The following is a 13,823-nucleotide window of genomic DNA, read 5'->3' on the forward strand; positions in this document are numbered from 1 at the left end:
CCACCACGTCCAGCAGAGCCAATCCCTGGTGGCTCTGAGGATTGACATGCTGCTAGCCAAGGCTGGGCCAATGACAGATGATGGTAACGCCTCTGGGATAAAACATTTAAAAAGAAAATCAAAACAAAGTGGGGGCAGATTTTTCTAGCCAGGGAAGAGAAGGAGGTGAGGACATGTAGGGAAACAACATGGAGACACCAAGGTCAGTGGAGAAGGAGGGGCAGGAGGTGCTCCAAGCACCAGAGCCGAGATTCCTCTGCAGGCTGTGGTAAAGACCCTGGTGAAGCAGCCGTGCCCTGCAGCCCATGGGGGTCCACAGGGGGTGTAGAGATCCACCTGCACCCCATGGGGGACATGCTCATACTGGAATGGGGAGATGCCCTGGAGGAGGTTGTGATCCAATGGGAGACCTGGTGGAGAGAGGGGGCCCTGCATCCAGGCTGGAGCAGCCTGTCCTTGGAGGCCTGCACCCCGTGGAAGAGTGACCCATACTGCAGCAGTTTTGGGGGGACTGTTCCCTGAGGGAGGCACTCACCTTGCAGCAGTTTTGGCAGGACTGCTGCTCACGAGATTGGAACTACATTGGAGAAGTTAATGGAGAGCTGTGTCCTGTGGGAAGAGACCCCATGGCATAGCAGGGAAATTACTCCTTTCCCTGAGCAGCAGAACAAAACTTCAGGTGACAAACTGGCCAAAACCCTCACAACCTTGTCTCCCTGTGCTGTTGATGGGAAGGAGGAAGGGGCTGGGGAAAAAGGTGTTTTTAAGGGCTTATTTTACTTTTCATTATCCATCTCTGACTTTGTTAGTAACAAATTCACTTTGTACTTCTAAGTTGAACCTGCTTTGCCCATGCAGTGTTTCCTCCCAGTCCTTATCTCATGAACCCTTTGCTGAACTTTTTTTCTCTCCTCTGTCCATCTGTGGCAGGGGAGGGTGAATGAGTGGCTTTCGTGGGTGTCTGGAGTTTGGCCAGTGTCAAACCATGACAGAAGGACATGTAGTGCTAAATGCCCATTTGTTTAAATGATCCTAATTTCCTCATGTCCTAACCCACAAGGATTTCTTAGAAAGACACATTTTCTGACTGTGGTTGAGGTGGTGACCTCTGACTTATTAGTTTTCCAGTTTTCACATAATTGTTAATTACTTCAAACAAAAGTAGAAGGTTGGTGGAGAAGGGCAAAAAAATGAAGGATTGGAAAGCTCATGTTTCCAGTCTAACCCCTTCGATAAAAAGGATATTTTTTTCTTTTGCCTAAATTGTTTCTAGTTGCACCTCTAAGGTCAGAATAAGCCAAGAGAATGAAAGGAACAAGCATCCTGATGGGCTGCCTGAAGCTGCCTGGTGTTACGGATCAGCGTAAAACCAGCTCTCTTTCCTCTGCCTGGGCCGATGTAACTCACTGGAGTGGCAAATTACATCAGACCTACAGCTGTAACCCGACATTATGATTAATTTGATCAGTAATTTCTCCTGTTTTTCATTTTAATCGGTGTGACTATTCTGCTGTGGCAGGTCTTTCAGATCTAATTAAGATAAATTTCAGAGTAAAAGACTTGGCAGAATTTTCGAGTCAAATCCGAGCGTCAAGTGTGAAGACCTGCAGCACTAGTCAATCAATTTCCAGTAAAGACGGCAGACTGTAACTCAGCAATCAACCCATTAACACTTAAACAAATTTCATAATCTCCAGGCCTGTGCTTAGTTACTCTCTCAAAACATTCTGGCTACCAATAAAAAGGAAAAAGTATTACTCTTCTTAAACACCTGCATCTGTTAAAACCACCACCCAGAAGTGGACACTCTGATAGATCTCAATAATACTGCCAAAAAAGGGCTTAATATTAAAATTTAAAACACAGTGTAGTGTGGCTGGTTTTTTCTCCCTAGCAGTATGTAGGAGATGAGCAAGCTCTTTTAGGTGCTTTTTTGCACAATGAGCCTTAATAATATAACATCAGGGCTATAACAACCACTAACAAAATATTACTCCTCAGATTCAATAAGACCCAAGCCCACCAGGTTCTCAGTGTTCACTCAGTCCACTTGCTTCCAAGTAGAAAAATTACTTTCCTGCAACACTAGAAACCTGTGATGACTTGCATTTTTTTAAATACAAAGAAAGGGGGGGTATGAAAAATAGGGGAAAATAAAGTAATGCTTTAGAATATTCTCTACTTTCTTTAAAAATTTTTGGAAATATGACTGAAAAAATAAAGAGAAATCAATACTAACAAAACAGATCAATTTGATTTATAAGAGTATCTGAGAGGCTGTGTCAACTTTTTCTGTCCTTAAGATCCCCAAGGGTCCTGCTCTCTACCTAGAAAGTCTTTGTAAATAGAAGACCTTATGGGATATGTATCCTTTCCCAAATTTGTTCTGGGAGGATGTTATTTATTTATTTTCCCATGTATTAAATACTTCAGTTGCTTTAGGGAGTTTATTAAATGCTCCCATTTCAGAAGCCAGAGCAAGTTGTTTGCTGGGCAAACAGCTCCACTCTCCTCTCTTTCAGAGAATTCTCTATCAAATGGTTTCCATTATTAGCCTCAGCATCTGCCCCTTGGGTGCTAATAATGCCAGTTGTTTTGCTCAAAGATTAATTTCCTTGGCTTTGAATGTGAGTCAGACACCAGTCCTCCTTGTGCTTCTGAAATAGCAACAGCTGCAGAGTATATTTGGATGGACCAGCCAGCCAGTGCTCTATCTCAGAGAAGGTTTCCTCAGGAAATGAGAAGATGTGCTTATAAAGTCTGTTTGAGATTGTTTAAACATCTCTGCTCTGTTTAAATGCAGTATTAAACAGCTTTACAGGGGGACCTCCCAATGCCTTAAAGACCCCAAAAAGCACTGAACTACTGGGAGAAGGAAGACTGTTGAGGAGAAAGAGATCTGGAATGAGTACAAGCCATCAAACAATCTAGCTATAGCAGGAAACCAGCTGGCATGTCTCTTTACTGTGCACTAGGACCAGGGTAGAGCACAGTGCAGAGGCTCCTGAGTGTCCAGCCAGGATAAAGTGCCATGTTGTCATATCAGAGCAGCCCAGCTGGGGGAAGACGCAGAAAGGATGCGTGTGGCCATGGAAGTGCCAGAAGAGGTAAGAGAAAAAGAAGAAAGGAGGCCCTGGTGGCACTGAAACTCAAGCCCAACAATCTGTCAAGCAAAGCTCAAGTTAACAGTAATGTCTGTGTGCACTGGCAAAAAGAAGAGTACCAAATCCAAAGGAGAGTGCCTGAATCACAACAGCATTTGCAGTGGATAATAACCATGTGTGTGTGTGTGTGTGTGGTACCTGAGTACCATGACTTCCTCACTAGTGGAAATTTTTACACAAGTACTTGCATGTTCTGCCCGTGAAATCCCATTTATCAACCCACAAAAGTCTTTACAATGCTATACGGTTACACAGAAAGCCAAAACTCTCAGTAGAACAAAGTGTTCAAATCTTTCAGTTTGAAATGAACAGCGGATGAAATAAGCAAAGTATTTTCAACAGATCACCGAGCTTAACTGGATTTAGCTGACTGCAGGGGACTTTCCATGCCATCAATTTAGAGCTGAGACCTAGGTCTTGTCAGTATCTCCTGGAGATCCACCCAAGATCTGCACTTCAACTGGCTCACTCTCATCAGGTGATGGACATGAACCTTCTCAAATAAATGTCTTCTTGTCTATATCACCTGTTGCCTTGTGATGTAGGTTATCTCACTCCCTATTGATACCAAAAATTAGGAGATTTTGGACAATGGATGTGAAGCACTGAATTTACTCACCATTTATAAAATACTTTTTTGTCAAATTGATTACTAAGCAACTTGGGAACAGATTCAATCAGTCATACATTGCACAGTATCTTATGCAGAGGAAGTTAGACAATTTTAGCAAAACAAAGCAACCCACCAGACTCAGTGGGATTACTGGTGTCATAATCTCAATCAAATTTTCCTAATCTCAGGAGCCAATAAATCTGAGAAAAATATAACAAGTCTTAGCTGCAAACACAGTCATAAAGACAGACCATGAGCATAATCCTTGAAAAATTGGCCTTTATCAAGCTGACAGACTTGTTTGTGACTTCTGGATCTTAAAGATGTGTATATATGTCAAAGTCTCAGAAAATATTGAGATTTCTTCAAAGCTGATTTTGCCTTAATGAGAAGCTAACCAGTGAATGAGGGTAGGTGGAAAGGGAAGGGGGAGTTTTTTTTGTGTGACTATTGGAGCCTAAGACATCTGTGTATATATTCTCCCTCATTTGCAGCTGAGTATTTCAGCCTTTCTGCTTTTCTTTGTTCCTTTGTTATAAAAGTGTTGAGTTTCCAAATACATTATTTAAGATTAGTATGAAAATTTAATCTGAAGGAGGTTCTGGTTTTGGGATCCTAAAGTTTGCTATTTCTTGGAAGATTTTTGTGCTGTTGTCATCTCCTCACTTCTCTTCTTCCTTATTTTTATTGTTATTTTTTCTCACTCATCATCTTCCATCAGCTGCAGTTATTGTAGGCAGACTTCTGTGACAAAAGAGACTCTTCAGGAAAGAGTTCTGAAAACGGTCAGAATAATTTTACAGTAAGAAAATCTCTGGGGGATTTCCTGTTTGTCTGTTCCTATTCACACACAAACAGAACAGTAGAAATCATTGAGAATTCATCTATTCCTATAGTATAGCGCTCCCTTTGCAGGTCTGGCTATGTGTACATTCATCTTATCCATATCTCAAAAATATACAGTGGGAGTCAGTACCAGAAGCTCACAATTTTTTTTTTTGGGGCCACCTAAATATATTTTGCTGGTAGAAAGTGCCTTATTCTGGTAGTCAAGCAGAATAATTAGCTACTTAGTACTAAGCTCATCTGATTTTATACTGCATATAATCAAGTTCTTATGATTCCAAAATTTTAATTGCATGGAAACTCTGTAAGATGTTCTGTCTTAAAGTGATATCTATCCTTTGAAGTTGCAACATGCTGACCATTCAAGAACCCATATGTTTTTCATGTAATAACACTAAACATTCACAGGATAAGTATATTTGGAGAGGTATATTTTCCCAGAAGTAAAGGTTTTGAAGTCCTCAACTTACAATGTGAGGTAGGTTGTCTATTGCCTCTGGATTCCTTTGTCTCAATCAATTGACACAATGAAATTATGTAATTACTGTAGACAGTAATTATCTTTATGAGGAATTTCGCCATTTTTAGAAGGGAGGTATGAAAGTCTTATGTCATCTGCCTAACCCACCACTTCCTGAAAGAGAGCTCAGCTTTTAAAAATTCTTCTCTGGTTGTTGTCTCTTGCAAATCAACAATCACCCTGGTTCTGCAGTCTTTGGCTTTTATCAGTGTAAATCTGGAGCATCTTCATTTTTGTTAGCAAAAAATTAATATCCTGGAACCTAAAGGGAGATTTTACATCTTTCTACACAATCATTAAAAGACCCCATGAAAAGTAGTTTTGTAACTATAGTCCAGCCCACTGAATCCTTTAAAGAATAATGATAAAATTATTACAGAATAATCTGACAAGAATAATTCTGAGACTTTTAGCTGGTATACACTGCACTGGTATTATTAATTTCTGATCACCTAGCAAAGTACCTCACCCAAGTATACCTATGCAAGTCACTTTCATTTAATTTACCTTCTGAAGGACATGACAGCATCTGTACATTTTGAGATGTAATTGCTGTTATCCTTCAGTTTTTTGAAACAAACACAATCATCCTCCTGAATTACTGACTTTCCGTGACAATTTTTTGAGGTTGCATTTTTTTAAACTAATATCTTTCAGACAGGTCCTGAATAATGTAAGAGGATAAAGCCCACATGAAAAAAGTCAAGAATTCAGAAATGAAATTTTAGCTGTCAAACTTTAACTTAGTTGTTCTTTATTCCCTTAATATTCTTCAAACAAAATCCATCTCACTCTAGTTCATAAAGAACATTACCCTAGAGGACATACTACCTCTGACTTTTGTTTCAGGTTGATTTTTACGTTGGAGCACTGAACATTTAAAAAATCCACATTCTAAGCAGTTATTATGTGGAACTGCTGCCAAATATGTGCTCCCTCCATTTGTTTGGTTTTTTTTAAACTGCCTATGATGAAAGAAAATAATTTCAGATCCAATCCTCAAGATGGATGTACAAAGGCAAGGCAGCCTTTCTCTGCAGGACTTTGAACAGAAAGACAAATTTCATGGAGGAGATGTCACCACTGCTCTGATTTAGAAAAGCACGCAAACAACCATATACAAAGTAAAACATCAGTTCCTCTGGAAATATTTCTCAGTGTGACTTGTTTGCATATAAAAGTGTCTCAGAATGCCTGGTAATATGACAGAGCATGCTTCAAGTTTTAATTACTTCTAGGGAAGCTTAAGCTGTATTGAACTTGCTGTAGAAATGCTGTAGAGATGGCTAGAAGACCAAAGTAACGACCCTACACACATGGCTTAGGGCGAGGGCTGAAGTAGTGTGCTGAATCCTGGCTTCTCTTGTGATTGTCAGTACACAACGTATTTGTATCTGCAAACAAATTTTGGGAGTTCATGGCTATTTAAATGGTGAGCATCAGAGAGGAAAGACCATTAAAACTACTTTTCCAGCAATTTATTAGCAAGTTTTTAATGCTGAGCCAGAACTAACACCTAATGACTTCTAATTTCTTCATTACTGTTCTGAAAGTGAACCAGACATGCAACTGGCTTGGCAGCACTGGCTGAGCTCACCCCAGGGGAAATGCCAGATCTCACACTGGTGTATTTCATTAAGTTTAATCCCAATTCCTAAATCATTCAAGGGATAGTATTTGAACTAAAACCACCTCAGAGTACTTGGTTCCCTTCTTTCACTTCTGTTATCTGCCACTTCTAGACTGCTCTCAGATAGGTAGTTGTGAGCATGAGGATGCTAAAGACAGAGATATGCCAAGGTATCTATGTGGAAGTATTGTCATTGGCATCTAACAGTAAATCTTCTACTTGCTTTTATTGTACTTCTGAAATTGAGAGGTGACCCAGGGAAGCTAACAGTTGAAAGAACCTGAAAGATCACAGATGGGACTGAAAATACTAACCTTCATCTGAGATTTCCATTGGCACCAAAGTCTATATAAGACTTAAGACCTCAGATTCAGGAAGTATAACTCTCTTGAGGTATGTTGTCTGAGATAATCCAACTTCTTCCCAACTCCAACTCTCATTTATGTGTGCATTTGCTTTGTTTGTAGAACTTAATGACTTTTGAAACACAATATTTAGCAGGCAGTTTTAGCAAAATATCATGTGTACAGTTAGAGTGCATACATTACAGCTGTACCAAGGCAATAAAATGTAATAGAAGCTCCCCTGAAAATATCTGTGTCTCTGAATGTCAATAATCTGCATACAAAAAAGCCCCAAAGCACTCACTAACATGATAGATGGGGCATTAAGTGATGCATATATGGTCCTTGAGACAGTACAGAGAAGAAGCTTTAGAAGCATTATTCTCTACTCCAAGAAAAAGTTCAGCAAGCAAGGACACATCTCTTGCAGACTTTTAAGTCTATTATCTAAACAATTTTAAAAAATCAGATTTGATGCAATTTAGTTGAAGCTCAGATTAATGCAGGTTTAACTGGCCACATGCAAGAAAAGCTTCTGGTAAACCACTTCCCTTAATTATCTAAAAAAGGATTGCTTAATTATTAAGCTAATGTAATTTTATTTCTGCAGGAAATGGATGCAAATCCATCAGTGTGGATAAAATATTTTAAGTGGTTTCTCAAAATTTAAAGACTAAAGTTGATAGAGACTTATCTGGTTTCTAAGTGCAGTTTCACTGCCTGGTGAATAAGACTTCACTCACTTCACAGACTACCCTGGTGCTCAGAATCACACTACTTATGGGTACAGTCAAAGCTGTTCTTGCACAGTGTGAATGTAGCATGACACATGTGGTGCAAGAACACCCAGCTCTAAGAAAATAGGACCACTGGACCAGAGCTCTCCTGTTTCTGCCCAGAACTTCTAAGATGGGCCCAGCTTAGCATCAGTATGGATATGGTAGCTGCTGGTCTGTTAAAAAATAACCATGTCATTGGAGTGAGAATGAATTAATGGCATTAACTGGCATTCTTAACTTTGGAACCTATACTAAGAACCTTAACAGAAGTATTTGATTATTAGCAGGATAAAAATTAGGACTGTGATTTCAAGAGGACAGGTAACACATCCACCCCTTGCACATGTCCATCAGCAGAAGCTGACACTCAGGATCATCTCCTAATGAACTGCTAATATTGTTACTCTCTTAAGCTATCCTAAAGGGTGACTCCTGGGCAAATGTCTTTTGTGAATGCCACATGATGAATCTGTGGAAAAAAATTAAAAAGTTTTCTATGGTTTTTTTGACAGGGGACTTTAAAAGCAAAAGACATTTACTCTTCAGGAAGCAACATCCTAGAACCATCATTAGATATGTTTTTCTGGTTCATCAGGCATGTCAGCTGTTTAAGCTGAATGCCCATAAGGATTGAGTAATACAAAGTGAAATTTCTCAGCCTGTGTGGTCAGAAGGTGTAGCCTTTGCTTCATTTCCCTTTGCAGTGAGAGATAATGCACATGCTGTTTTAAGACCTTTAGGGATTTGTATGTGGTATCCTACCTGCAATGGATTTGGTGAAGTAAGAGGAGATGGAAGGCCATGCCCTGGTGACTGGCTGGGTTTCTGAGGGGAGCTGGAGGACTGTGAGGCTGGAGGAGGCTGGCTCTGGCTCTGGGGCTGTGTTTGGTTCTGCTGAGGTGGTGCTGATGGCTGTGGCTGTGATTGCTGGCTCTGCTGGGCTGGCTGTGGAGTCTGTGCCTGCTGAGCTTGCTGCTGCTGCTGGCTTTGCTGCTGCTGCTGCTGCTGCTGTTGATGCTGGAGCTGCTGAAGATGCTGAAGCTGTTGAAGCTGGGAGTTCAGGGATGAGGTAGCTGTGAATTGAAGAGACGGAAGGGAGTTATACAAGTTTCAGTAAATACCTACTGCTTTAGAAGTATTCTGGATAAAATTCTGGTTCTGTTACCCTTCTTAGAGGACAGCTGGCCCTAGACTTCAGGGTGTGGGAAGAAATTATTCCCATCAATAATAGCCTGTGGTTCTGCCGGTGTAATTCTGTGATGAAGAGCCAGACTTCCCTGGGGGCAATGAAAGCAAACCTTTGAAAGGGCCAGAGATCTGCCCACAGGATGGGGCTCAGAGCTGACCAAGAGAGGCTCAGATAAGCTTATCAGTGAAGTCAATGGAAATATTGTCTGCCTATAGAAGAGAGGAACAGATTGTCACTCTATTTGTAAGTATAGCAAGAACTCATAACATGAACCAGTGCTGTTATGTAAAGGAGTAGAAAGCCATAGTCATAAAATAAAGGATACTTTGCAAAGAACTTTGACAGGTTATTATGCAATAGGTATCAGGAAATAAAACATTCAGCAGCAAAATTTCTTGTGCATGCCTAGGGAGCAAAAAATACCTAATAAAATGTGTGTGTCTCTGAAATAAGAACTGTTTCTTATAATTCACATTTAAAAGCCATAAATTCCTTCTTGTAACTTGCCCTGCTCACTTACTCCAGATATTTAAGATCTGTTGTGTTTTGCTAGCATGTGCTTCAAACATGATGTTTGGAAGTCCGTGGCTCACATCAACCTGCTAGCACAAAGGGCAAACTTTATTTCCCAGAGACACTTTCAAACTGACTAGGACATTCATTAAATTCAGGAAGACAGGAAGTGTGTCATAGGGATGTCACTAAGGAAGAACAGCTTTAAGCTGTAGCAAGAGCATCACAGAAGACTGATGCTTTCTGGGATTATGCTCTGAATAAATCACCTCGGTCTTCAGACACAGAGACGTTAATCAACATTTTAAGGGTAGAATTAGTTAGCTATAAGATCCCAAGAGAAACAACTTGCAAGGTCATTATGATATTTTTCTCTCTGTATATTGCTTTGCCAGCACCACCTTGTATTCTAATTTCTATCCAGAGAAGCAAAAGTAAATTGGGAATGAATTAAATTTCTTATTTTTAAAATGGGACTCATATTTCACAGCCAGAAACTCTGTTGACCAAGTTATTTGTGGACTGGCAGATTAAGCCACGTCATCTCCACTTTCTTTTCATGCCGACATCCCTATTTCAGCTTTCTAGATGTCCATGCCCTGAGGCTGAACCTGAGGTCTTGGTCCAACTTATGAAATCAGTGAGCCATAAACTGGAACAAGAAAAAGAAAAAAGAAAAGACAATGGAGAAGGATGAGGCAGAAAGGGTAAACCAGAAAAAGCTGTAAGAAGGAAAAGTATAAGACTAGATAGGAAGAGCTGTTGGCTCTGCATTCCCATACTCATAGCTGCTCTAAATTTTTTCATCAGATGCAGGAATCAAACTAGAAATATGCTTTAACAAGAATTATAGCCATGTGTATGTGACTTCAACAAAGAATCCTAATAATACAGAGGAGGAATGATAATACCAATATATTTCTATCAAGAAAATTATTCACAGAAGTTTTGTGTTTCAACATAAAGCAGAGTGACCATCAGATTAAAAACATGCATGGTATCTCATGCAAAAGAAATCACCCTGGAGAAGTAAGGGAATACTCCCATCAATTTCCCAATGAGAATTTGTACCTAAATGCCCCAAATCCAACAGGGTAGTGAGTGGAAATGTAATCCAAGGCATGTGAGAACAAAGAAGGTGTGCATATAAGAAAGCAACTGCATAGATTAATTAACAATTCATAGCATGAATCATCTCAGATGGCAAGGAAAACCATTCACCAATTCTATCTGTAGAGGCAGAAAGACCCTTACCATTCCCACAAGGAAAAAAGTAATCTAGACCAGCTCTTTCTATTGTGCAGGCCATTCCTTCACCTATGATATCTTAGCAGACTGGATGAACCACCGATAACCAGAACCAAGACTTCAAACTGACCCTTACTGCATCCACAGACTCCAACACAGAAATGAATTAAATGACATCCCACAGAAGCATAAATTCTAATCCACATGGCTCAGAAATGACGGACTGTTTTATATTATGCATGCACAATTGGACAGGAGGAGACACAGACTTCTCATCTTGGACTAGAAAATCTTTACTTTCAGTACTGGTCAATACTTGAATATTGGTGAAAGCAGGAAGATCAATATTCTACCATTCACTTTTGTACTGGAAATGAAAACATTCTTGCTGGGGTAGAAGATATTCCCTGAAGGATAATCTGATTAATTACTTCATGGAAAAGTTTCCAAGTTTATTGTCAGCAACTCCACAAAATTATTCAAACACAAAATTATTCAAATGACTTGTGTTTTCATGTCATTCCCTTAAAAAGCCTCTCTGAAGCCCATCATCAAGCTGAGCTATAAATTGCATTGAAGTGGCTTAGAGAGGTATGATCATTTAGCACGCTTGGAACAGTCCTTCCAAACAAGGAATTGGAAGAAGGACTGTTAGATCAGAAAAGGTGTTCTGAAGCCACACAGTAGGTGTACCATGAAGCTGGATTTAGGGCTCTGGATCATGCCTGTGTCTGGTGTTCATGCTGCCAGACTGCACTGCCTCTCACAATGTGTGTACTATCCACAGCAGGGGTTGTGTCATATTATTGTTTGCAATCAAATCCAATCCAACTCCCAGAGCTGGCTTGCATAGCTCATCCATTATAAATAGTATACCTGTCTAGCATTTGTCACTTTCTGCAGAGCTTGGAGCCTGATGGAATTTCAGGTGGTACAACAGTGCTATGTCTGCATGTATAAAAGATAACATGCACTGCCTACCTCACAGGAATCTTTTTTATGACTTACTGGCTAACAGCTGGGTAAAACTTTGACATATTTTAGTGAAAAGTGCTACTTTCACAATTGCATTCATGAATTAAAAAGGCTTGCAAAGAATTGCAGAAAGTTCTTTTCACGGTTAAAAAGTTCAACATAAAGTACATCACTTTAAAAGAGACACACAACTAAAAATGTATGCAAGCAATAAAAAACTGTGAGGAAAATCCACAAAAGCTGTGTGACATTTCAACTCTCCCTAAAAAAAATGTGTGTTGGATACACACCAGGTATCCAAGATGATGGTAAATATAACTGATATCTATGAAGAAACAATGGGTGCATGGGGTTTCAAAACCTACGGTTCAACAAACTTCTTGCTTGCTGTGATGTTGTGGCAGACTTTCCATGAGATCACCCCACAGTTTATGATCCTACTTTAAGCAGATTACACTTACTATGGTATCAAAGCATTTGCATTAGAATAAGAGGCATGGAGTTAAGTGGTGGAAATCAATTTTCAAGAGGCAGTGACAGCAAACTTTCTGATCTCCTAGGTCATCTACTGCAATACTTGTCACAGATCTCAGGCTACTTTGTGGATTGGACAAAGTTACGACCTAAGGTATGTACTCCTCCTTGACTTTCTTTGGGGATACCTCAGGCATAGTGTTGCCATGCATTTACAATATTCACACAAAATGTGTCATTTCATATTCTATTCCTCTGCTGGTTACCTACACAGGAAACTAAAATGAAATGAAAATGCCCTTCTGCCAAATAGAGTGTTACAATGGGGAAAATTCACCTCTGAGGCAACCATGCTGAAAGAAGCAGTCTGATCCATGACAGGGGGATGAGTGAAGCTTTGTTGTAGTGGGCAAACTGAAGAGGCTCTGTCTTCATTTCCCAAGCCTGATTAATGGAAAATAATGGCAATTGTCTCCGCTGGCTAACATATTGTGACATACGTAGAGGAATATTCCTGGTTTTATTTTCAGTTAAAACATATATTTTAAAGTTTAATCATGATTCTCCAAAAAGCAAGGAACGTGCTCACAAATGTTTATATAATGAAAACAATTTAAAATTAGGAGTCCTTTTTCACCTTTCCTCACAATATAAACTCAGATTCTTAAGACCTCTACAGCACTTGGCAGAAGATCAAATTAATATTCAGAGATTCAAATTATATCTAGAATCTGCTCTTGTGGATAACCTTCATATAAATTCTGATTTATTTTGTTAATGTTTTCTGCATGTTTGTTTCTGTGTAAAGAGGAAGGAGGGGTAGGAGGAATAAGAAACAATTTTAGCTTACAAACAGTCGTGCCACTCTAGCTTCTCTCCTCCTATTCATGTAATTGCATAGTTGTTCTTCAGTGCCTTGATACAATGTACAATGGACTAAAAAGAAGAAAATCATACATTAAACCTCTTCCTATTTGACTGAGCACAGAACTTGACTCCTGCCATTTCAAGGGCTTAATGCCTTTTTCCACTTCCCCTGTAATGGAGAATGGATTTGCATTGCCTTAAACTGAAAAGTGTAACTAACTTTAGCATCTGGACTTGCGTTTGAACTGACATGGCTCGCTTTTTTTTCCACCCTGTTGTTTCTCTTCTAATGAGGTTTATGCCTTTCCTTTCTTTGAAACAGATTTCTAAAGATTGAATACACACAGTGAACAATCTAATGCAAGCCTGCATTTACATTCTCTCCCCCCTGGGTAATGAGGGGTAGGTTAGCCAAATACCCGTGTTTTTCCATATGCTCGGATTTTCCTTTTGAGAGTAAAATGTGAGTTCTTTTAAATATGTTAGCATCCTCTTTGTGGAAAAAAAAAATCCCTGAGGGGTTGCACTTGTGGCTGAAGACATTAGTAATCGGATACAGAGCATATTCTTTCTAAGTCACTGGCTCAAATTCAGCCTAGGTCAATATAGGGAACAAAAGTCATCGCACTTTAATGGTGCTTTTGCATGTTTTCTAACATAC

At 39.6% G+C, this 13,823-nt stretch overlaps 1 protein-coding gene across 2 annotated transcripts in view; it reads right to left on the reverse strand.

Annotated features, from left to right (window-relative positions):
- The window catches only part of POU6F2 (POU class 6 homeobox 2), a 309,033-nt gene that overhangs the window by 84,538 nt on the left and 210,672 nt on the right, over nt 1-13,823 (reverse strand). For both annotated transcript variants that reach the window (XM_054274174.1, XM_054274175.1), the window contains exon 5: nt 8,659-8,969. In XM_054274174.1, the coding sequence (XP_054130149.1) occupies nt 8,659-8,969 (311 nt within the window). The remainder of the gene's footprint in view (nt 1-8,658; nt 8,970-13,823) is intronic.

Source organism: Melozone crissalis, unplaced genomic scaffold (genome assembly GCF_028551555.1).
Source record: "Melozone crissalis strain CALT ecotype California unplaced genomic scaffold, PUWL_Pcris_2 ptg000016l_1, whole genome shotgun sequence".
In the NCBI taxonomy this organism is placed as follows: Eukaryota; Metazoa; Chordata; class Aves; order Passeriformes; family Passerellidae; genus Melozone; species Melozone crissalis.